Here is a 23,180-nt window from a genome sequence, read left to right as displayed (position 1 = left end):
GCTCTCCATGCTTGATGTTCTCATCTCAGCTGGGCATGGCCCTGAGCAGCCCAGCTGGCCCGGGCTAGGGCAGAGGGTTGGACCCCGAGGTGACCACCAGCCAACACAGCTCAAGGAGCCTCTAGTGGTTGAGAGCCGTGGGAGAAGGTGTTGCTGTGAGGGCACACAGGATGCGGTCACTGGGAGACGTGCACGTCAGTGTAACACTGGAACATCTGGGCTGGGAGGGGAGCTGTGCGTGGAGGAAAGGATGAAGTGGTGTTCTGCAGCCAGGGGTGAAGAGCTCCTACTGTCACCTGCAGAGCATGGTAAGTGCTTCGACTCCCCAGGGGTGATCTGGGGATGGAGAGGAGCACCAGCACCTCTTTCTGGGAAGGTCCTGGTGCTCCAAGATAGAGCTGAAAATGCCCAGCCCATGTCCTTCAGGGGGAAAGACAGGAGATGGGTTGCTCTGGACATCCTGACACACCTGGGCTTGCACAACAGGCAGGGAACACTTGTGTGTATGGATGTTTTCCTCTGCCCTGCTCCTGGGGGAGATGTTCTGCTGTGCTGATGCTCAGCATGTTCCAACGTGTAGGACCCAGTATTTTGGGGAATGAGCTTGGGATGCAGCTTCCCTGGAGCTCCTTTGTGCTTCTAAGCTTCAATAGAAGCCATTTTCTGATGGGTGCAATGGGACAGCTGCTCTCTCCATGTGCTGAATATCCTTGCATGACAAAGCTAGGTCCTGGTGCCCTTTCGGAGAAGTTCACATACCAGTAGCCTGATCTCCTGTCATCCTGGAAAAGCCATAGATCCCGCCAGGACTGTCGTCGGTAAGCGCTGTCTCTGTTGGGTGGTGAACACCCTGTGTCCTTCCTCTTCCTGGTGCTCATCTGCCTGCTGACGTAGCCAGGAGGCTCGAGGAGGTGCCTTGGCAGAGGCTGGTCCCTGCCCTGAGCCATGTTCTCCCCAGCCACCTCCTTGAGAAGAGCTGCTATGTGTTGTGGTTGGGCTCTATGGAGACGCCGTCCCTGCAGGGAGATGGCTTCCTGCCTTCACTTTCATGCTGAAGGTGGTTTCAGAAGCGCTGCGGCCCCAGGTGCGTGCGGTAGGAGAGCAACATCACCCAACCCTTCCAGGGATCACCTTCTCCTGAGTTATTCCACCTCTGGAAGAAACTCCTCTTGGGACCCTCGATTGCAGCTCAGGCAGCCTGGAGCTTGGTGGTTTGTCAAAAAAGGGCAATTTAGGGGTTCAAGGCAGCTGCCACCCCCATCCCAGCTGCTGCTGGTCATGGGGACCCAGGCTGCTGGCTGAGAGCAGCTCTGCTGGCTCCCTCAGCACCTTCTCCTGAGCCTCTGGTAGGGTCTGCTGAGCCAACACTGGGAAATACTGGGTCCAGTGAAGTCCTGCAGCACTGCCCGGGCCACAGGACAGCTTTCTGCTCCGTCCTGGAGCGCTTCTGGCTTTGTGCCTGGTCCAAAGCCTTCCCTGGGGAGCAGAGAGGTTGATGTGCTCGCTCTGCTGCTCCAAGGAGGCCACCTAGCCTCTGCCTCTCGTCGCTGCTTTGGGGCAGCAGTTTTGTCATTTCAGCATGACACCTGGGTCCTTACTGCTCTGGAGAAGCCCTGTCTGCAGCACCCTGCAGTGGGCACCAGCACCCATCCTCTGGAGAAGCATCCTCTGGTGCCCATCCCCATGAACTCCCCTTGCAGATGTCTGGTGTGAGGTGAGGGGCTTGGGCTGACCTCCCCATGCCAGGAAGGGTGGAGCTGATCTTTTCGCACTCACCGGCCATCTTCAGGCAGAAACACGTCCCCATGAACCGCCCTGGGGGGGGGGCTGCAGGGCAGGAAGAGGTCGTGGACCCTCAACCCTTGACGGCTGGAGCTATGGGGAGATGCTGCTTCTCCTGCCTGGGAGGCACCGGTGGGGTGTCCTGCTCACCTAGGTGAAGCCACGTGGGAGGAGAAGGGCTGGGCAGGGATGTCCTCTCCTCCCGGCGGGGCTGGTGGGCCGTGGGTGCCGTCGCTTTCATTTTACCGCCTGAGCGAGAGAAGCAAATCTTGCCTGACGGGGCAGGAAGAGGCACCGAGCGTCGGGAGGGGGAGGAGGCGCCGAGGCGGCGGTGCTGCCGGTTGGTAACCCCAGCGCTTCCTCCCGGCAGGGTGCCTTTCCCGCGGTGCCCAGGGATGCTGCCCTGACGCCCGCATCCCCGGGCGGGTCACCCCGTGGTCCAAACCATGGCTGCGTCCCCTGGAGGGATCTCCGCTGAGCTGCAAGGTAAGCGTTGCCTGCCGCCGCGCTGCCGGGGCACCGATGCCACATGGAAAGCGCCGGTACGGGGCCTGCTCGGCCCTGGTTTGCCAGCAAAGCTGTTTTTGGGTTCCTCCTCGGCGGCAGCTGCGGTTCAGGGGGGTCCGAGCAGGGTCTGGGGCACGAGGGCTGCTCTTGCCCTCAAAACTCATGTGCTTGAGGATGCTGCCGGGGCCAAAAGCATCCCCAGGTAACAGCCCGGCTCCTTGAGGATGCGGTTCCCCGTGGCTCCTGCTGCCCCGTTTGTGGGTGCAGCCTGGTGCTGCTTGCTCCCACCACCTTGGGGGTCCCCAGCAGCTCCCCAGGGAGGCACGGTCTGCAGCCCTGCCCCGGCTCCCCGGCACCGCAGGGGATGCACGAAGTACATCCTTATTGGATTGAAAAAGCAGAAAGCCGTGGAGGTTCCACCGAGGCTTGCAGCGGGGCGGGAAGGAGCGGGGTCCCCGCGTTCCCACAGCCCCGGGGTCCCCGGGGACGGGCGGCTCAAGCCACTGGACTCACAGGGTTCTCACTATCTTTGTGAAAAACCTCGTTTGCTTTGTGCGGCGATGGACGGTTGTAGCTCTCGTCCCCCTTCTCCGAGCGAGAGGTGTGAATCGGGGGAGACGGTGCCCGAGGCGGGAGCGATGCTCATGCTGGTCCGCAGCAGCTGCGGGAGCGATTGGTTTGCAGATGCGGGGAGGTTGGTGCGTGCGACCGCCCGTGCGCATCGTGGCTGAGAGAGTTCCCAAAAAAACCGCAGAAGCAGAATGCATCCCTGGCTGCACCACGGGGAGACAGGACTTGGGTACTGAGTTGCTCCCCAGTGGTAAATCTGGGAAGGAAGGAAGAGAAACCGGGACCCAGCTGTTGCTCGATGCCAGCTCCCAGCGAGCAAGGCTATTCCGAAGCTTGTACAGTGTAAACCTGGCCTCGAGAGGCAAAATATTTTGTGTAGGAATAAAATGACAGCTGTCCTAATAAAACCCAAAGCACGCCCTGGAAAAACACCCCAAAAGCTGAGCAGAGGGTTTGCAGAGGGTGAACCAGTGGCCCCAAAACCTCGCGCTTGGTCGAGGCTGCAGCCCGGGCTGCGGGAACCGATGGGGAGGCGGATTTATCACCCGAGCAGCAAACGAGACCTAAAGCTGGCGAAGAAGCCCTGAGAGAGCAACCAGGGTCAGACCATCAGGTGCGGATGGAGAGGAGTCGATTCGGGCGAGGACGGTGTCCCCAAGGGTAGCAGGACACATGGGAGAGGACCGGGGGTGGCTTCAGCCACCTCGCTTCACGCGGGCATCGGTCTTTTCAGAGGGCATCACCGCCTTCCTGGGGACGAAGAAGGTCCTCCTGGTGATGAGCGTGCAGCTGCAGGTGAAATCCAAGTACGACGACTACATCTTGGTACGTGCAGAATCCAGCCTGGGTCCTGCTGTCCCGGTTTCCCCGAGCAGCTGTTTGTGGCCGCAGCGGGGGGACGGGGGTGGCTTTGTGTGTCACCCCAGTCCCCCCGTCACGCCAACGTCCCCCTGCCTAGGTGCTGGCGCCCTGGAGAGCCTACGTGCTGCCGGTGATGCTGCCGGTGAGGGTAAGTGCTGGGGACGCTGTGCCGCGGCAGAGCCCCGTGGCTCCTGGGGGTCATCGCTCCGCTGCTGGGGCCACCAGGTCCGGAGAAGCCCCCAGGAGGAGGAGGAGGAGGATGGGGTGTGTGTGGGGGGGGGGGGGGGTCAGGGGTCTGCTAAAGGCTGGGGGGCATGGCCAGGCACCCCCCGGGGCATGGGGAAGGGTGGGAGCCGGGGCACACCCTTGGGTCCCCCTTTTCCGTCAGCACTGGGGCTGATCCTGCTCCTCTCACCCGCAGGTTCACAGCAGCTTCAGCTTCCTGGAGGTGAGGGAGATGACGGTGCGAGAGCCCTGCTTGGTGAGTGGCACCGACACCCGCGGCAAACCCGGCCCGGGCACCCACCCCACCTTGTGCCCACCTCCCCCTGTGGCAAACCCTGACCCGGAGCCCGCTGCAGGGTCTGGGCGAGCTCTGGTCCCCCATTGCACGTTGAGGGTCACCAGCGATGATCTGAGAGCGCCCTGCAGGGTATTTACCCCTCTGCCACCTCCAATAAATCCTCTTACGGCCTCACCCGGGGTATCTCCCTCAGGGCTGGAGGTGCGGGGAGGCACCCATGGGTGCTGGGGGTGAGCGTGGGTGCCTGCGCCTCTTCTCCTCCGGCAGCCGCAGAGAGCACCTGGCCGTGGCACCTCCTGCTCAGCGGGGACAAGGTGACAAACAGCTGCTGGCTTACCCAGGAGAAGCCAAATTTAGCAGGAGGGTGTTTAAAACCCTGTTAATCCTCTTAGAGAGAGGCATGCGCGTAGGGCAGATGCAGCGGGTGGGAACCGTGGAGGAGAGGAACGGGATGTCCTGGCTCGGATGTGTCGGCCGCAACAGGGCCGCGGTCCTCGTTAACCCCTTGTCTGTCTTTTGCACGTTAAAGCATCATCAGCGACGATGGCCCCAGCCTCTAAACGTGGCTTCTGCTGCTCGGCCGGCTGCGTGGCTGAGCTCTGAGAGAGGAATAAAGAGGAGCTGGGCAGAAAGTGAGGGGTGCCGGGGGTTGAAACCCTGGGGTGGAGGGGGACGAGAGGTCTGAGTGGGATATGGAAAACCCAGGGGTTATTAATCTGCAGGCAGAGTGCAGGCAGAGTACAGGCAGGGCCAGGTTCTGCAGCCCCGGACGCCGGCGGAGGCGCCGTCCTCGCACGGTGCCAGCAGATAATTGTCATCTCGCTCCCACGCCTCAATCAGCGTGTAATTAAATCAGGGAGCGTGTTGCTATGGGATTTTTTTTTTTTCCTGGTAGGAACCGAAAGCTAAAAAAGCCTCAAAACCCGATTAGATAAATTCAGGGAGGAAACCTCCGTCCTCCAGCTGCGGCTGCTGCAGACTCAAGGCTACTGTCAACCCCACCGCTTTGGGCTGCTTTTGCGTTAGCTTAGCTCGAGTTTTGGGAAGGTTTATGCCTTATTCTGGCATCTCACGATCTCTTTAATGTATTTTATCCTAAATCCCTGGTGCTCGCAGCCTTCCCTGCGCTCGCAGCGCCTCTGGCTGGGTTTATAAGCAGCGGCTGGGTGTTTGCAGCGTGGAGCTGATGGCTGTCACCGTCGCGTCTGGGAGCTTGGGGACGCTGCGTGCTGCCAGCTCGCTCAGGCGTCTTCCATCCTTTGGACCCCGCAGGTTGTCATAGAAACGGATGCAGCGTCTTACGCCTTCCAGTTCATGTCCTTTGATGATTTGGAGCAAGTTGTCATCCATGTCACCATGTCACTTAAGAAGGTCTTTCCAGACTCATCCCCTGGGTAAGGGTCTTCTGCTCCTCGGGGTAGTTGTGTAGGTACCAGAGCAACCTCTTTGCTCAGAAAAGCTCCAAATATGGGATGGGTTCACAATTAGTGCCTTTTAACAGGAAAAAACCCCAAACTGATGGAGGCCAGAGCCTGCTCCCCGATCGCATCGCGTTTCTGGCCACCCTCACGCGCAGGGATTGTAGCTAAGCGTAAAGCGGTGGAGATGCTCTTCTCCCAGCCCACCGCCACGCACCCCTCTGGTCCTTCCCCAGGACGCTGCTCAAAAACTCCCCCCCCAACCTGTACGAGAGGATCCGGCAGATCACGGACTCGCTGGAGGAAATGCTGCAGAGCAGTCCCGGGCCCTGCGGTAAGCCCACGCACCTCTCCAGGATGGGCCAGGAGGGTTGGAGCACCCTGGGGACCTCCACAGCCAACCATCCATCAACACTAGTTCTGCTGGGAGAGCACCCGCGGTGGCTTAGGTTGGGAGGAGCCCTGCTAGCAGGGGTCTGCTCTCCACCAGCTTTCCCCATCCCATGGGGCAGGAGAAGGTCTGAGGGGACGTAGTTCTCCAGAAAGGAGCAGGACAGCTCTGGATGCTCAGTGTCCTCTTGTGAGGGCACGCAGCTGTGGATGCTTCCACCCAGCTCACACGGCATGGCTGCAGAGCCAGGGACTCTTCCTCTAGCCTGGTTTGGAGTAGGATACCTCCATTGTCATCACGCAATGCACCTTGCCTGCTGTCTACATGGATCGAGCAAAGCAAGCCACAGCCCCCTGACTTGTGTGATCGCTTTTGGTCTGGCAGTAGACCACAGAGGACACTCCAACCCCTTTGAGGAGGGGAGAGCCCTCGCCATGCCTTTTGAGCCCCCTCCATCCCTCTGCTGCATCCTGCCCTCCCCAAAGGTCTTCTCCATGTTCCCATGGGCAGGTCTGCCACCAAGACTGCCTTCTCTTTGCAGGGGGGTTTTCGGAGACCTACGCTGCTTTATGTGATTACAATGGCTTTGCCTTCCGCGAGGAGATCCAGTGGGTAAGCTGCTCCGTCCCGTGGAGAAGAGACAATTGACGGCACGCCACTTGGCAGCTCACAGGGCTGCTGGGGCTGGGAGCATCCCAGGGACATCCCAGAGCTGGGAACTGCAGTTTTGCTTGGCTCGAGTGCCACCTGCTCCTTGGTGGGGTAGAATTGAAGTGCAGGTAGGGATGAGATGCCTTGGACCTGGTTGTTTCCTGGACTGTCATATAAGGAGAGTGCCGGGAAGTCTGGGACCTTGCTGAGTGTCCCCAGTAGAGGAGAACCCCACTGAGACCCAGGCAGAGCAGGACCAGCTGTCCCCCTCTTTCTCTGGGACACCGACTCCAGCCCACCTCTCCCCACATCCTTGTTCCCACCAGCCTTGGGGTGCGTTACCTTCTTCTGGCCAGCCTCTGCAGAAGGGGTCCAAGACCCACCAAGCCATCCCACCAATTTGGGGCACGTGCCCTGCCAGACGCAGCACCGGGGAGGGTTTAAGCTTGGGGTTTAGGCAAGGGACTCCCCAGGGGAGGGACCCTGAGGGCTCAGCTCCCTCCAGCAGCACCAGACACCCAAGCCCTCCCCAGGACCAGGTCCTCAGCCTGACCCATGTGTCTATCCATCCGGACAGGATGTGGACAATATCTACCACAGCCAGGACTGCCGGGAGTTCAACCTGCTGGACTTCAGCCACCTGGAGAGCCGGTGAGTCCGTGTGCGGTGCCCTGTGCCATGCCACCACTCATCCTCATCCTCCCTGTCCACGGCAGGCATGGCCCAACGTGCTCCTCCGCTTACGTTAGAAGCTTTTTATCGCTTTACACGCTCCGAGGACGCCACATCTGCTGGCTGACGCTCCCCCGCACCAAACACGATGAGCCCCGTCCCGTGGGGCGACGGTCCCCAGAGGCTGGGCAGCCCCCCTTGTTCATTTTTAACACTTAAATAAGCCTGAGAGCTGCTTATGGAGGTGAAAACTGAACGTCACGGTGGCTTCAGGCAGCTCGTGGCTGTCAGGTGTTTCCCTATGCAAAGCAGCTGACACTTTTTTCCCCTCACGTATACAAATATACATAAGAAATAACTGTTACGGGGCTATAACCTCATAGCGGGGCCGTGAGCTCTGGTTGTGCCTGGATTCATCCCTATGGGGCTCAGCCCACGTCTTCATCCCGAGAAAGATGGAGCGAGGCTTCAGCTGAAACTTGTTTCCAGTCGAGCAAAACCGATGTTGTTCTTTACATGAGAGCTCAGAATTAAAAAGGAAAAAAAACCTAGAGGTTTTGACAGAAGTGTGCAAATGTTTTGATTAATTTTATTTTCCCTGAGGGAATAATCTGGGGAAGCTGAGCTATGTTTGTGAGTTGCTTTAAACTCGTGGACCCCAGTCCTGCTCCGTGGACTGCGTTGGGGCAAGCCGGGGTTGGGTGTCTTGGGGCACCCGTTTGGGACCAGCCTTGGCTCAGCCTGGCCCCTGACCCCCCCCCCATCCTCGTCACCCTGCAGGGACGTGGCGCTGAGCATCGCCGCCTTGTCCTTCAACCTGTGGTTCACCAAGCTCTCCTGCAAGGACTTCAGGCTGGTGAGTGCCGGCGCTGCGGTGCCGGGTGCGCCGGAGATGGCCGGGTTTCCAGAAAGGCTTTCTTCTCCCCTGCCAGAACCAGGAGATTTCGGAGCAGCTGCTCTACATGCTCAGCAAATCGGTGATGCTGGAGGAGCTGGTGCTGGAAAACAGCGGGTTGAAAGCGTAAGCAAAGGCGTTGCAGGGTCCTGGCATGGTGATGAGCAGGGTCTCGGCAGCCTGGTGGTATGCTCCCTTCACGTGCACGGCCCAGGAGGTCCATGTGCCCACGTGCCAGAGGGGTGTTGGTGCCCCGTCCCCTCCACAGCATGAAGCTCCCTGTTAGTGGCCTGGAGGCCAGTGGGCATCGCCCACCCTTGCAGAGGCTCTGCTTTCGGATGGAGCTGGCTCTCCACGTGGGCAGGTGCTGGTGGCACATCCCCATACGACTACAGGATTGGTGGCCGTGTCTCCTGGAGGTGGCCGTACCTTGCTCAGATGGGTGGCTCTTCTCCCCACAGAGACTTTGCACAGAGGATGGCCCAGGCGCTCAGCAACCATCCCGACTCTGTCCTGAACGCCATCAACCTTGCTGGCAACCAGCTGGAAGACAGAGGTACCCAACTTCTAGGCCGGGATGAATTTTCAGCCATGAAAACTGATGTTCAACTCTGGATCCCACCAGCAGCTGCTGTAGCTTGGGGTGGGACGGACACCCGCCTGCGCTGGCACGGCCGCTCAGGGCTCTCTGTTCTTTCGTCAGGGATCGTTGCCTTCAGCCGGCACGTGGAGAAGAGTCCCAAGGGTCTGCAGAGCCTCAGCTTGGCCAGGACGATGCTCACGGCCAAAGGTACAGCCCCGCATCCTGCTCCCTGCCTGGGTGCCGTGGGGACGTTGGGCACGGCAGTGCTTGGGGATGAGCTGGCACCAAAGGGGTGGCTGGAGGGGCTGCAGGGACACCCTGGAAAGGGCATCTTCAAGGATGCGATGTCCTGCAGCCCCAGCTGAGGGAAGTACCCTTTCCTCTGCTCCATGGCTCTCCCCGGCGTGGGGAACCTGCAGGCATCACTCTCTCCCCTCTCCTTGAGCAGGGATGAGCACCTTATGCAAAGCCCTCGCAGATAACAAAGCCACCGGATCCTTCCTCCGGCACTTGGACCTCTCCGGAAACCCCGGCACCCTGGCTGGGGACGACATCAGCGTGAGTGTGATGGGGAGACACCACCCAGGCTCTGTCTCCTGCACGGGCTCAATGGCTTTGGTCCCCAGGGGTCTGCACCCCATCTTGCAGCACCCCAGGGATGGGGAAGTCACGGCTGGGACCCCTCCCTGCCTACCCAGGAGCAGCTGGGGGATGCACTGGGGACATCCTTGTGCGTCTCCTGGAGGGAGGGTGGGACATGCCACCTGGAGCATGGAGACATCCCAGGAACAAGCAGCACAGGGTTGGGTCCTTCTGTGCTGGCTTCATCCCTGTGCTTAGGGAGGAGACAGGCTGGAGCGGGGACTTCTGGGGTGCGGGGTGGGAGTACAGGGTCCTGGGCAAAGCTTCTGAGCTCTCTCCACCAGCAGAACCTGCAGAGTCTCCTCCGCCAGTGCCACTCGCTCTCCTACCTCAGCCTGGCCGGCACGGACTGCCCTTTGGATGCTGTGAGTACCCACTCGGGGGGCCCCGGCAGTGAGCCCCTGCCCTCGGTCCCCCTCCCAAAACCATGCTGTGCTGCTGGGGGGTGCTGCCACCCCATCCTGGCTGGCATGACTCAGGGTTGAGCAGGAGGAAGAAGTGAGCCCCACCATGGGGCAGACCCCCTTAGCACCCCCGCAGCTCGTCCCATACCATCACCCGTCCCTCCCCGGGCTGTGTGAGGGGCCGCAGCATCGGCTGGGTGGTCCTCAACACGGCTCGCATCCCCACCCCGGCAGCTCTTTGGAGCCCTGGTCCACGGATGCCACACCAGCCTGGTCCATCTGGATCTCTCCAAAAACGTGTACTCCCACAAGTAAGCCCCTGGGATGGTGGGGAGGGGAGCAGGGTACCCAGGTGGGTGGGTGGGCAGTAGATGATGCCATGTTGTGCCCGTCCTTTTCAGGAGGGTGAAAACCATCTCCCCTGACATCAAGGAGTTTTTCAGCCAGGCCTGTGCCCTCAGGCATGTCTCCCTGGCGGGTACCAAGCTGCCCGCAGATGCTGTGAGGTGAGGTGGGGGCCGGTGGGGCTGTGAGTGTGGCAACGGGGATGGATTTGGGGGGAGCGTGGTCCGGTGGGGACCTCACTCAGGGTTTTACATGTCAAGGTGGCTGGATGGGGTTGTGAGGAGGGATCCTCCCATCCAGGGAAGGATGTCTTCTCCAGTGCCCTGCTCCTACTACCTGGACCATTGGGGGGTGCCCCATGGTGGGTGCTGGTGCCCACGTTGCTCGTGCTGACGGGTGGCTTTGGTGTCTTCCAGGGCATTGCTGCAAGGGCTGGCAGACAACAGTCACGTCAGCGACCTGCGCCTGGACCTTAGTAACTGCGAGGTGAGGGGCCAGCACCCATGGGTGCCATCGGTCCAGCCAGGGGGTCCCACTGTGGCAGTCGAGAGGGCTCGCCTCCTGTGCAGGAAGGTCCATGCCCTGTCCTGCATGGGGCTGGGTGACCTTCCCGACGGCAGGCTCTCGTTTGCAGGGCTCAGCGCCGCCCCTTGTACTGATGTCTTGCTGTTTCTTCCAAGCTGAGATCAGCGGGGGCCCAGGTCATCCAGGATCTCATCCCCGACGCCAGCTCCATCAGCGACCTGGACTTGTCTGACAACGGTAGGTTGCTTTTTCCCCACCCGGGACAAGATCTTCTCCATCTGCGGGCCCAGCCACCACGGGCTGTTTGCTCATCCCCAGCACCTCATGAGCGTGTAGGAGTCCCCAGGGAGACGGGCAGGGTCTGCTGCGCTTGCCTGCCTCTTGACTGTGCTGGCTAAAGCAGCGTTAAACTGCGCTTGTCACCTGCAGAAGTCCTTCCGCAGCAGCTGCAGCATTACGGGCTGCATCTTACAAGGATGAGGGCACCCAATGGCCAGCAGTGGATTCCTGCCTGAGAAATTACCACCTCATCAGGCTTTTATGGCTTTTTACACCCAAAACCAACCACCCCTCCACCTTCCCCGAGGCAGGCAGTCCTCACGTGTGCTCTTCTCCCTCTGCCTGATGTCCTGCCCAGCAAGCTCCTCTTCCATCGCCATTGCATCCCGTGGTGGCCCTTGCCTCTCCCCTCTTCAGAGAGCGTCTCCAGCACAGGATGTGGCGCGACTTCTTTGTCCCCTCCTGCCTCAGAACCTGCCAAAAATTCTCGTTTCACATCTTTCCTGGCATAAGCCTCTTCAGTTCGTTGAACCCAAGGTGGTTTCACGTTGCTATCTCGGGGTCTGAAGCATTGCAAAGGTTTCCTTGGCCTGAAACTCTTCCACCTCTCTGCAGGAGTTCACAACCTCTGCTGCTAACCTTGTCCTGCCGTGGCCTCTGAAGCCATGGGCAAACAACCCAAATTACCGCAAACGTCGCTTCTGCCAGCTCTTAACACCTAAAAGGCTCCGAACCTTAAAGCAGCCTTGCTCAGATCTCACAGCAGACCACGCAGCTCCTCGACAGCCAGATGGCTCTGGGGAAGCTGACATGGTTTGAAGTCATTCAAAAACCTGTTCCGGCCACCAGTGCTCCAAAAGCTCGTGCCCTTACCCAAAATCTCCAGACAACCTTTGCCAAAATGTGCTTCTATTTTTGGCTTTCCCAGTAGAGCAGCTCTGTGTGGGAGGGTCTTGGTGCCTCTTGCCCTTGGCTGGCAGAGCGGCTGGGTGAGCAGATCTCTGCCCGCATCCCTGCCCCGCGGGAAGGACGTCACCTTTGCTGCCAGATTTCCCTGGGGACGCTGCAGCTGGGGGGGGAGTGCAGGCAGCTGCCTGTAAGCTATGAGATGTCCTCCCATGCTGTCCAGGGTGGCATGGAGGGCACATCCCTGCGGCATGGCAGAAAGTGAGTGTCATCACTAGCTCCATAAGCGCTCCCTGTGCCTTGGCACCCCAAATAACAGGAGTGCCCGGGGACCCCGGTCACTTCCCAGGGATCCCAGCCCTGCACAGGTCTTCCGTCTCCTTGGGGGAGTCACGAAGAAGAGGAGGAAGCTCAGGAGTTTCCCTGGGCATCTCTCCACCATCCCATGGTGGCAGCTTGGTGACTCCACAGGTCTCCCTTGGGGGATCACCCTGCCACCTTGATGCCACCTCTGTGGTCCGGACCGCTTGGAGCATCACGGTGGTGTCTCCCATTTCTCACAGGCTTTGACCCTGACATGGTGACGCTGGTGCTCTCCATCGGCAGAAGCAAGTCCATTAGGCATGTCTCTCTGGGGAAAAACTTCAACATCAAATCCAAGTAAGTGCAAAGTCACAGCGCCTGGGCCAGGAGCCGTCCTGGCACTGTGCACCCAGCTGGCCTCTCTCCATGGGCTGGCTGGGAATGCCAGGGATCTCCTGCCCGTCCTGCCTGCTCCAACCCAACGGGGAGCCTGAGGCTGTGCGGGGACCATCACCCGCTCCTGGTGCAGTGACCGCAGGCACTGCAGGGACAGGGCGCAGCCTTGGGCAAGAGCAGGAGGGAGTTTGGGGCTCTGCCCAGGGGGATGCATGTATGACCCCCCCCTCACCTCTCCCGCAGGGAGGGGCTGCTGGATGTCCTGCACCGCATCGTCCAGCTCACCCAGGAAGATGACTGCGTGAGTCCGGCTTGCCCTCAGCCTCCCCAACCATCCCACCCGTCCCCCTGGTCGCCCTCCATGCTGGGGTGCTGTCTGGATCCTTCCCAGCTGGGAGCAAACCACCCTCCCACTGCCATTCAAATCCTTCTGCTCTCATTTTCCTCCATCTGAAGCAGATGCTCAGAGAAGCGAGAGCTGTTGCCGTTCATCTGGGAAAGCGGGAGCCTGTGTCTGGCTATAAAGGCACGGGGGAGATGCTTGGTGTAACCTGGCTGCAGCCCAGCTTTCCAAAAAAAACCCTCTCTCCTCCTCATTGCCTGCCAGGCATCTGAGCCAAATCCAGGGTTTTGCCTAAGCTCCAGCTACACTCCTTTTTTGGGGGTTTCAGCATGACTTGGGCTCCCCGAAGCCAACATTGGGCAACCACCAGCCCAGCGGCTGCCAGCCAGGAATGGAGGCTGTGTCTGCAGTGCTGACACGGATCCTGACATGTGTCCTGGCCACCTCTCCCCCTCTTGTCCCCTTTCCAGCCTCTCCAGTCCTTGTCGGTGGCTGAATCGCGCCTCAAGCTGGGAACCAACGTCCTGCTGAGCGCCCTGGGCAGTAACACCAGTCTCATCGCTCTGGACATCAGCGGCAACGCCATGGGGGACACGGGGGCCAAGATGCTAGCCAAAGCCCTGCAGATCAACACAAAGCTCAGGTAGCAGCAGTGCACGTTGCCCTGTGGGTGCCCTTCCCACCTTGTGCCAGGTGGCCCCGATATGGTGGTCCTGGTGGTGATGCTGATGCCATCAGAAGAGACTTATCATGGCTATGGGTGCGGTCCTGGACTATTCCCGGAGCACGGTTGGATGCTGTGACCCTATCTTGCTCTCATGGCAGTCATCTGGCAGTGCGGATGTGTCCCCCTGCCCTTCGCTCCCTCCAGGCACCCACGTACTTTACAGCTCCTTGCAAAGTCCCAGTTTAGGTTCTGAATCGCGAGGTTCAGATTTTTAACCCCATTTCCAGGGCTTTCTGCTGCCTGGGGTCAGCCTTGGGCTCATGCAGTGCCCAGTGGGTGGGCACCCACCTTGGGGTGCAGGCAGGGCTCACTTGTGTCCCCCTCTTTGCAGGACCGTGGTTTGGGACAGGAACAACACAACCGCCCACGGGCTCCTAGAGGTGGCTCAAGCTTTGGAGAGGTAAGGAGGGAGCAGCTTGGTCCTCCTGGTTTGCTACTGCCACGCAAAAGAGCCTCTAGCACCAGGATGTCACCGTGCCCAGGGCCTCTCATCCCCTCGAAGCAGCAAGTGCACTGTGCAGGTCCCGAGGGAGTTGGTCTATGGCTCGAGCCTTGCAGCCAGCAAAGCCACTTGCCACCCGTTCAGTGGCGGTACCTCTGTTGCCGACCTCAGGGTCTCCCCTGGGCTCTGCCTCCCACCACGTCACCCAAGGCAGCTCCGGCAAGCACGGGGAGGGGCGCCTGCTGTTGGTGGAGATGTGATGCTCTTCTATCCATCTTTCATGGGGAGGGAGAAGTTGTCTACCTGCTGAGTGTGCCATCAGGTCTGGTGTTTGGCTGTGCAGGTTCTCTGGAGGTCTGAAGAAAGAAGGGTGGGTGGAGAAGCCTGGGTGGGTGGTCGCTGCCACCCCATTGGGGTTTGCTGCTGGCCGAAGTTTGGCCATCCCCATCGCCAGGGCTGGACCTTGGGGCGATGTCCCGGCTGCTGTCGGGTGGGCTCTGGACCGACGTTAGATCTGGGTGGGGGGAGCCCCGTGAGGCAGAGGGGTCCAGCAGCACCCGCTCACCCCGGCGCTGCCTCGCAGGAATTACACCCTCAAGTCGATGCCCTTGCCGATGAGTGACGTGGCGCAGGCGTACCGCAGCAACCCTGAGAAAACGGAGGAGGCGGTGCACAAGGTTTTGGGGGGGGAACGTGGGCTGGGGGTGCACGGGGCCGGGTGCCACCGACACCGGCTGCTCATGGTCCCCTGCCTGCCGCAGCTCCAGTCCTGCCTGACGAGGAACCAGCTGCGGCGCACGCTGCCCGCGCAGACCTTCCGGCTGCAGCAGGGCATCCTCACCACCTCTTCCGAACAGGTTTGCCGGCCAAATTGCCGCGTGGGGCTACCCTCCCCTGCCCCAAACAACCCTGGCGAGCTTGTGTGAGTTCTCGCAAGCAGCGCAAACCCCTTTTTGCCTTTCCTGAGTGGAGGGCAGAGCAGTCCGGAGCGCGAGGCAGACAGGAGATCTCCCAGGAACCCTCCTGGCTGCATCCATGCTTTTCGTGCATATGCAACGCCGGGGATATCTCGCTCCTACGTCCCTGGCGTGTTCCCGGCTCCCTGTGCAGCAAATCCCCGCCGTGTGGCATCCCCAGCAATTAGGCAGGGATGCTCCGGGGGCCGTAACCTGCCTGTGCCCCCGCTTACCCCTGTCGGGCAGCGCCAGCACATCCTTCTCTGGGAAAGTCACAGTGAGGAGGGGGAACTGGCAGTGCTGCTCCGGCGTCAGTGCGTGATGCAAGCCTCTCTGCGCTCCAGATGGTGAATGAGATCTGCCTGAGCGTGCAGAAGCACGTCGACATCCTCAGCGCCTGCCCGGGCAGGGAGGTGGAGGCGGACATCCTCTGCGCAGAGGAGGCCATCAGGAACGCCAACCTCTCCATCAGCGTGAGTCTGCCGGGCGGGGATACCCCTCAGCTCACCCGGCTTCAGTTCAGGATCGAAGCGGGTTATTGATTAGTTAATGACATAATTAACCGGCAGTCGGGGAACACCAGAATCGTCAATGCAGCAGCTGCACGTCACCCAGCTCTTGCAAAATGTTAAAGAACAGCTGCGAATTTCTGAATCCCCTTCTAGAACAAGTCCCAAAATGTTCGTCATCCCCCGCCATGCATATGCACACCCCTGGGAACCGGGGGCTGCAAGCGCCACCCCCTCTTCAGCAAGGGCACCCTGTGCTCGTGCACCCCTCCTTGGGGGAGGTGGGTGCTCCAGCTTTGGGCACACCCCTGCGACCCACGGACACCCGCGCTGGTGAGGAACACTCCCCCCACCCCCGGGGCGTCCCTCCTCGGGGCACCCTCATCCCACCCCGACTGGACGCAGCCCAGCGATGAGGATGCTCCATCAGCCCGTGACGAAGGCCACCACGTTGGCTGGGCAGCTCCTGGCACTGTCAGCTCTGGTTTGATCCCGCTTCTCTCTCCCTATCACACCTTTTCCTCCTCTTCCTCTATTTCTCTTCAAACCACCTCCTTTTCCTTTTTTCCCAACTCTCTTGGCACCCCCCTGGGTACTTCATCTGGCAGAGACAGGATTTAAGAGGATGGTGCTGATGGTGGAAGGGATGGGAAAGGATTTCCCCTGGTGTGGGCAGCAGCCTGGCTGGTGCGAGGGGAGAAGGAGGGTCAGTGGGTGGTGGGGAGTGGTTGGGGGTCCAGCTGGGGGGGGACACAGGGACTGCAAGGGTCCAGGATGCCCAACCCTGGCCCAGTAAAGCCAGAAGGTTGCCGGGCCTTCCCAACCTCTTCCGCGAGGCAGCCACGGATGCAGGTTGTGTGTGGAAGGACGGAAAGCAAGGATGAGGTGCCATGGGATGATCCACAGCGTCTCTCTTCCCATCACAGATCCTGCCCCTCTTGTACGAAGCAGGGAACACCCCGTACCAGAACGGCAAGCTGCAGCACAAGCTGGAGTGTCTGACGGAGGAAGCCTCGCAGACCTGTGGCCGGGAAATCCAGGTGGGCGCCCACGGGGAGCTGCAGCAGCAGAGGATGCTCGCTGGCCTTTGCCTGAGGACGAGGAACATGGTGTCTCCTGGAAACCACGTGAATCCTGATAGAAAAGATGCTGAAAACTCCCCTTTTCTCCCCAAACTTCAGGCGATCATGCAGGCAGCGCTGGACACGGCGCACAGCCTCTGCCCGGCCGTGGTGCAGAAGAGCGGGGTCAGGGACCAGCTGGTCAACGCCATGTCGGAGCGGATCTACCTCCAGGAGCACCTCAACCTCAGCGCCGTCCTGGACCAGATGGTCACCGATGTCTTCAGCAAGCTGAAGTGGGTGACCCACGGGGCCAGATGGGGATGTGGGGGGTCCTGACCAACTGCTCCCCTCCCCAGGCAGTGGTGGTGCTGGGGGAGGCGAGGGCTCCTGCTGCTGTGTTTTCCCAGCTGTGGCTTTGCTTCCCACTCGGATCTGGTTTGGACACATCCAAACCGGTTTGAACTTATGGCCTTTAACTTATCACCTTTATAGAATAAGCAATGGGAATTGGAAGCGCTCGCACGAGTTACAGCCCTTCAGACACACACCACAATACTCCTGGTCATATTCAGTGATATTTCACATCATGAAGTCAACTCTGAGCATGAATACAAACTCAGTGGAAGTCGAGGTTTAAGCACCTCCTCACAGTCCGCAGCCTGTCAGGGATGCTTGGACCAGGAGGCAGCTGGGAGGTCCCATGGGGTGACGTTCCTGCAGGCACATCCCCACGGCTGGCAGAGGGGAACCCCGAGCATTGATGGCGCGGGATGCGCTTGGCATCCTCCATCCCCGCCAGCGCCTGCTCCCGTTCCTGCTCTGGCAGCACGCACCCATCGCCCCCGAGCCCGGGGCATGTCCTGGGTGCCCCTCCGGGTTCCACGGCCGAGCGTCCATCTCCCCAGCAAGGCTGTCCCTGTGGGGCCTGGCCCTGACACCCCTCTCTCCGCTCCCAGTGAAATCAAGCTGTCCGTCACCGCCGCCGTGGCCGACTGCATCGTGGACGCCGTGCTGGGAGACCTGACCGTCGCCCAGTGCAAGCTGGTGAGTGCCGGGGGATGCCAGCCCCTTGCGGGATGGGCACGTGGGGCTGGGGTGTGGGGCTGGGTACCCCAGCACTGCCCGGGCACCAGCCAACACGGTGACCATGGATTTGCCATCTGGGAAGCAGGACAATTCCCACCCAGGCTGGTTTTCCTCCCAGGTAATCCTCTCCTGGTGCGGTCACAGCAGCATTAACGTCCTGAGCGGAGTCCAGGAGCTGCTGTGCGGTGGGGGGTGCCGGGGTGAAGCCGGACACCGGCCGCTCGTGCTCCGGGGCAGGCACGGGGCAGCTGTGCCGGGGCCGGCAGCCAGCTAATCAGGCCTAAATCCGCTCGTAAATCCCAGCCGCGGGTAGGAGCGGAGCAGCACGGAGCACGTAGGGCAGCCGGGTGTGCTTCAGCCCCCGGGATAATTTAAGCGCTTCCTAATGGTTTTAGGCAGAGAGCCTCCCCAAGCAGGGACTCGACCTCCCGGCACTGCTGCTGGAGCTGGCTGAGGACGATGCCGCCGCGCTGGCGAGGGGCAAGAATCCTCCGGACCTCACTGCAGAAGAGGTAGGGTCCGACCCCGCTGTCACCGCACGACGCCCGCGCTATAACTGCCTTTTATCCGCCTTACCGGATGATGCCGGGCTTAATGCCGCAGCCTCTCTGGGTGTACGCACCCCAGGCAACCCCCCCAGGGCAGCGCTAAGGCAATTAGTGCTGGGCAACGAGAGCGTCAGCCTTGCCCAGCCATGCTGCCTGCACCGCCTGCCCTGCCCGCACCAGGAGCGTGTCTTTGCGGCGGTCCGAGCTGGTCCCGGCCACACGCAGCCCCTCTGGCCGGCCGTTGCTTTGGGACCTGGGATCCAGCACCGCGCAGGATCCTGGCTGGGAAAGCATCCGATCCAGCATCGTGGGCGGTTTCGGTGCCAGACCAAGATGAGGGGGTGCAGCCCTGGGGGGCCGGGGGTGATGGAGGGATTGTACCCATCGCTGGGCAAAGCCTGGCTGGCTCCGGCCCCCGTGGGATGCTGCTCGCCACGGCCAGCTCGTCAACGCCGAAGCCACCACCGTCCCCCTCTCCCTGCAGTACAAGATGGCCCTGCGGAGGAAAAACAAACATTTCAGGAGCATTCGGCCCACGCCAACCGTGAGAAGTAAGGTCACCGCGCGGCTTTCCCTTTGCCGCCTTCCCCGGGGCGCGGCAGGGGTGGGGGGCTCGCGGCAGCGATCCAGGGGGGGCCGCTGGGCAGAGAGCTCAGCGACGATGCTGCGGGCAGAGCCTGGCGGGGATTCGGGCGCTTCGGAGAACCTCTCCTGGTGCTGTGGGGTGGGTCGTCCGGGCAAAGCTCACCTTGAACTTGCTCTTGTGCTGGTTTTGGGGGGCTGGCTGGTTCAGCGCCCACGGGTAGCGGGGTGAATGCCCTGAGCTCCCTCCCCACGCAGCCGGGCAGGGGTGGGAGGTTTGTCCGTGCCTCTGGACACCACGGCATCTCCCCCCCACCATCCCAGGGATCACCCCAGGCACGGGCAGCACCAATCCCCCCCCCCCCCCAGCGTGGGGGACACAACTTTGCCCGTGGGTGCTCCCGGTGCCGAGCTGCCCCATGGAGCCCTGCGTGCCTGGGGAGGGCAGGAGCTGGGGGGCTGAGGGCAGCGAGCAGCTCTGCTGGGTGGCTTCTGCTTTTTGGGGCTTTGGCTGTGAGGTGTGTTTGGCTTTGGCGGAGCAGTGCTTGCACCGGACCCCAGTGCCTGGCATCCGGGTGTCCCCAGGGGACCCCGATGTCCCCGAGTCCAGCAGCAGCCTGACTCCCCCCCCATCCAACAGGTAACGGGGCCGGGGGGAGGGGGTGAGGACGTGCCCGCAGAGCAAAAGGGGGTGCGTTTGTGGGTGCCGCTTGCCAGGCCAGCGCTGGCAGAGCTTGTCGCCGCAGGTCTCGGGGCTTGCTGCGGGGGTCAGCTCGGTCCCTCCCGGAGCATCCCCCCCGCCTGCCCCCGCAGCATCCCACGCACGCAAACCTCCAGGGACCGCGGCAGGATCCATCCCCAGCTACGCCGCAAAGCCGCTGCCCCAGGGGGCTGCCGCGCAAGCTCTCGGCGGGCACGGCCACGCTCCCCTCCCCGTGGCGTGCCACGGTGCGGCCAGCACCCCGCTGACCCTCCGCGCGTGGGCGAAGGTGACGGCGGCGGCAGCAGCAGCAGTAGCAGTGGTGGTGATGATGATGATGATGGGGAGGAGGAGGCCTGACGAGGCCGAGCGCTAACCGGGGCCCTCTTGCCCCCTTGTAGGTGTCTCGGAGCTGGAGCCGGCGGCGGGTAGGGACGCCAGCGGGCTCCGAGCTCACCGGGCGCCGCCGTCACTCAGCCCCGCCGCGCCGCCGGCACGCCCTGCCTCCACAAAGGATGCTGAGCCTGCGAGCGGCTCGCTCCCCTCCACGCAGCCTGCCACCGCCACCACCGCCGGATCCCTTATGGACCTGCCGACCGCCGGCGAGAAGCTGGAGCATTGCACCAAAGCCAGGCCCCGGCCCAACCGCCGGCACAAGCAACCGCCCAGCAAACCGAATGTAAGCGGGGCGGGGGGGGACGTTGGCAAGGTAGGGGGATGGATTTGGGGTTTTTCTTTTCCTTTTTTTTTTTTTTTTCAATGGGGTGAATTATTGCAGTCGGTATTTGTTGCAAGGCAGGAAAATGAGATGCGCGGAGCCACGGCTGGTTTATTATCCTGTATTTCAGCCGCTGCTGGAGCCTCCTCCTCGGAGGGGGGGCAGCCCGAAAGGATGGGCAGGGGGGCTGGGGGGGCCAGGCAAATCATCCATCCCCTTTCCTGCTGCCCGCTGGGAGATGCCGAGCGGTGGGAGCTGGCGGGGGGGGAATGAAAAAGCCCGCAGAGTTTGGGCGCAGAGGGCTGGCGCGTTCGGCAATGGCTCCGGCTGCCTCCCTCCTCCTGCACCCGGTTTGCTCCCCCCCACCCAAAACCCACGGGCCCCGAAGCGCCGGCAGCTGCCACAGCTCCCGGTGATGCCGGCGGGGCTCTGCCGGCCACGGCAGGGTGGGTTTTGCTTCCCCCTACCACCACCCCCAAAAGGGCGAGCGTCTGGGGATCCTGCCTTTGCAGCCCCCCTCCCAAAGCCAAAGTAACTTTTGGGCGCAGTCGGCGAAGAGTCCGGCTCCGTCACCATCCCCAGGGCCGGATCCTGCCGGCATCGCCTCATCCCCGCGCCACCGTGATGCAGCTGGATCCTTGCACCCACCAGAAAGCCCTGGCTTGCACGGCTGCGGTGATGCTCGCCCTTGGACCGCGGTGGGACCGGCGCTGCCGCGGGGCCAGAGGACAGGCAGGGGCCGTTTCCCGCAGGCAGGGTGGATGCCGGAGGCTGGCGGGGGCCGGGCAGGGCCCGGGGGCCATCACCTGGGCACGTCCCTCCACAGAGGGATGGGCAAGCTTGGCACCCAGGGTTGGCCAAGACTTGAGCGAGGATGGGGTTTGACGGATGCGATGTGATAGGGAGAGCAGATCTCAGATGGCTGGAACGGCTTCTGAGCGGCATCAACCCAGCCGTAATGAAAAGTCGTTATGGATTGAAATGCCGCTGATGGGGAAGAGCCTCCTCCTCGTCGATAGGAAGTCACCAATGGTGCCACGTGCCGGGGCGAGGAAGGTGCCGCGGAGGAAGGCTTGGCCGTGGCATGGGCTGCTTTGCCATGGGGATGGAGTGGGTGGCCTTCATCCAGGCTGTGGTGGCCGCTCCCAGGTTGGACTTGAGGGCCTGGAGGATGCGGGTCCATGCAGGGCACCCACTCGTCACCCGCCAGGAGCGTGGGTGTCCCTTCCTTGGGGCTCAGATGGGAGAAGCATCCCTGTCAAAAGCTTCTCCCGTGGGACAGCAGGGCTGGAGACCTGGCTCGGCTCTGGGAGGGCTCTGGCAGGATCTGTCACCGGGTGTCACCACGGAGGGGCAGAGGCACTTGGCCTGTGTGTAGCACTGAGAGGGAGCCCGCGGATGCCATACCCCAGCCACCCTCCTGGGCAGCCACCAGCACCCCACGCGTGGCACCCAGCGAGGTGGAGGGGGGCTGGCAGCTGAGCTGCCCTGCCTGCACAGGCAGGGCGAGGGGCTGGCAGGAGCCCGGGGTGCGCTGGAGCTCCTGAGGCCCCGGGGATGCAGCGGGACAGAGCTGGGATGCAGCCGATAACACCGGGGTTTGGCTTTTCGTGCTGGTTGCGCAGCAAGACGGAGGGTGCCGGCACCCACCCTGTACAGGCACCCGCTTGTAGGTGCACGAGCACGGGTGGCCCCGGTTTGTGCGTGGGGGTGTCTCTGCCCCGTGCCGGGCTGATGGCCGGGCTTGCTCGCAGGTGCAGCCCGTGGCCTGTGAGAACAGCGAGGACAGGAGCATCACCCGCGTGGACGAGGGGCTGGAGGACTTCTTTGCCAAGAGGCTCATCACAGAGGAGCTGCCGTAAGCCCAGGGGGGTGCCTGTGGCCCCAGCGCCCCCTCACCACCCCCCTCCCCAGCGCGTCCCCAGCCCCAGAGGTTTGGCAGAGTCCCCCCTGCCTTCACCTGCCCTGCCAGACGCTGCTGGTCCCAGTGCCAGGGGGATACTGGGGAAACCAGCCCTCCTGACGCAGGACCCAGCTCATACATCTGCCGGTGGGAGAGGGCTGGGATGCAACCGTGGGGTGCAGGATGCGGCCAGCGCCCCACTCCCACGAGCCTAGGGAGGGGCTGTGGGGTCTGTCCCATAGCGGGGAGGCGAGGGGGCAGCACCCATGGGGTCCCACGCTGGGAACGGCCGCCCTTGCCATGACAGCGTTGTCTCAGGTGGGGTGTCCGGGGTCTGGATCCATCCCTTTGGGGTGGGCAGGGGGGGAAAACATGATCCTCGCCCCTGGGCAGCCCAGAGCTCACCTTCATCTCTCCCCAGCCCCACGGCTCCGGAGACCTGCCCGGGATCAGCCCCTCTGGCCCCCTCCAGCTCCCGCACCCTCAAGAAGAAAATTGGGAATTTTTTTGCCTTCAAGAAACCCAAATCCAGCCGGGGCTCGAGGTGTGAGAAGGAGCCCGAGGGTGGCCCCGCCGCCCCCAGGAGCAGGCGCTCGATGCTCAGTGACATTTTACGAGCCCCCAGTAAGGCGGGCGAGACGAGCAAGCCGCTGAGTAAATCCGAAGACGGGGGGCTCGCTGCCGAGTCCCGGGCAGAGCCTGAGCACTGCCAGACCCCCGACTCCGCGCGCAGGATCAGGCCCAAGTACTCGCGGGAGGGCAAGTCCCAGTCACTCATATTGCTGTCCGGGGAGGATGAGGATGCGCTGGGGGTCAGGCATGACAAGGTAAGCGCTGTCACCGTCACTGAGCCACCGCCGCTGACCCTGCTGTTCGGCTCACCCGGTGGGTGCTGCTCCCACCCAAGGGTGCTGGCGGCGGGCTCAGCTGGGCACCGCAGGGGGATGTG

General features: G+C 62.0%; 1 protein-coding gene across 1 annotated transcript in view; it reads left to right on the top strand.

Moving 5' to 3' along the window:
* The first annotated feature begins 1,823 nt into the window (after positions 1 to 1,823).
* Positions 1,824 to 23,180, top strand: part of CARMIL2 (capping protein regulator and myosin 1 linker 2) — a 24,400-nt gene continuing 3,043 nt past the window's right edge. Inside the window, exons 1-34 of the mRNA XM_075765139.1 lie at positions 1,824 to 1,936; positions 2,153 to 2,268; positions 3,593 to 3,684; positions 3,818 to 3,868; positions 4,142 to 4,201; positions 5,516 to 5,637; positions 5,898 to 5,995; positions 6,594 to 6,664; positions 7,281 to 7,354; positions 8,156 to 8,231; positions 8,308 to 8,396; positions 8,732 to 8,826; positions 8,974 to 9,060; positions 9,302 to 9,411; positions 9,783 to 9,860; positions 10,134 to 10,210; positions 10,301 to 10,405; positions 10,661 to 10,730; positions 10,925 to 11,006; positions 12,518 to 12,614; positions 12,897 to 12,954; positions 13,467 to 13,639; positions 14,055 to 14,123; positions 14,749 to 14,842; positions 14,927 to 15,022; positions 15,466 to 15,594; positions 16,557 to 16,670; positions 16,812 to 16,987; positions 17,651 to 17,738; positions 18,176 to 18,292; positions 18,813 to 18,879; positions 20,012 to 20,289; positions 22,083 to 22,186; positions 22,653 to 23,058. Of these exons, the coding sequence (XP_075621254.1) occupies positions 2,229 to 2,268; positions 3,593 to 3,684; positions 3,818 to 3,868; positions 4,142 to 4,201; positions 5,516 to 5,637; positions 5,898 to 5,995; positions 6,594 to 6,664; positions 7,281 to 7,354; positions 8,156 to 8,231; positions 8,308 to 8,396; positions 8,732 to 8,826; positions 8,974 to 9,060; positions 9,302 to 9,411; positions 9,783 to 9,860; positions 10,134 to 10,210; positions 10,301 to 10,405; positions 10,661 to 10,730; positions 10,925 to 11,006; positions 12,518 to 12,614; positions 12,897 to 12,954; positions 13,467 to 13,639; positions 14,055 to 14,123; positions 14,749 to 14,842; positions 14,927 to 15,022; positions 15,466 to 15,594; positions 16,557 to 16,670; positions 16,812 to 16,987; positions 17,651 to 17,738; positions 18,176 to 18,292; positions 18,813 to 18,879; positions 20,012 to 20,289; positions 22,083 to 22,186; positions 22,653 to 23,058 (3,543 nt within the window). The 5' untranslated portion in view covers positions 1,824 to 1,936; positions 2,153 to 2,228. The remainder of the gene's footprint in view (positions 1,937 to 2,152; positions 2,269 to 3,592; positions 3,685 to 3,817; positions 3,869 to 4,141; positions 4,202 to 5,515; positions 5,638 to 5,897; positions 5,996 to 6,593; positions 6,665 to 7,280; positions 7,355 to 8,155; positions 8,232 to 8,307; positions 8,397 to 8,731; positions 8,827 to 8,973; positions 9,061 to 9,301; positions 9,412 to 9,782; positions 9,861 to 10,133; positions 10,211 to 10,300; positions 10,406 to 10,660; positions 10,731 to 10,924; positions 11,007 to 12,517; positions 12,615 to 12,896; positions 12,955 to 13,466; positions 13,640 to 14,054; positions 14,124 to 14,748; positions 14,843 to 14,926; positions 15,023 to 15,465; positions 15,595 to 16,556; positions 16,671 to 16,811; positions 16,988 to 17,650; positions 17,739 to 18,175; positions 18,293 to 18,812; positions 18,880 to 20,011; positions 20,290 to 22,082; positions 22,187 to 22,652; positions 23,059 to 23,180) is intronic.

This window comes from Balearica regulorum, chromosome 13 (assembly GCF_011004875.1).
Source record: "Balearica regulorum gibbericeps isolate bBalReg1 chromosome 13, bBalReg1.pri, whole genome shotgun sequence".
Classification (NCBI taxonomy): Eukaryota; Metazoa; Chordata; class Aves; order Gruiformes; family Gruidae; genus Balearica; species Balearica regulorum.
Note: the sequence above shows the minus strand (reverse complement) of the source record. Positions and strands in the feature narration are given on the sequence as shown.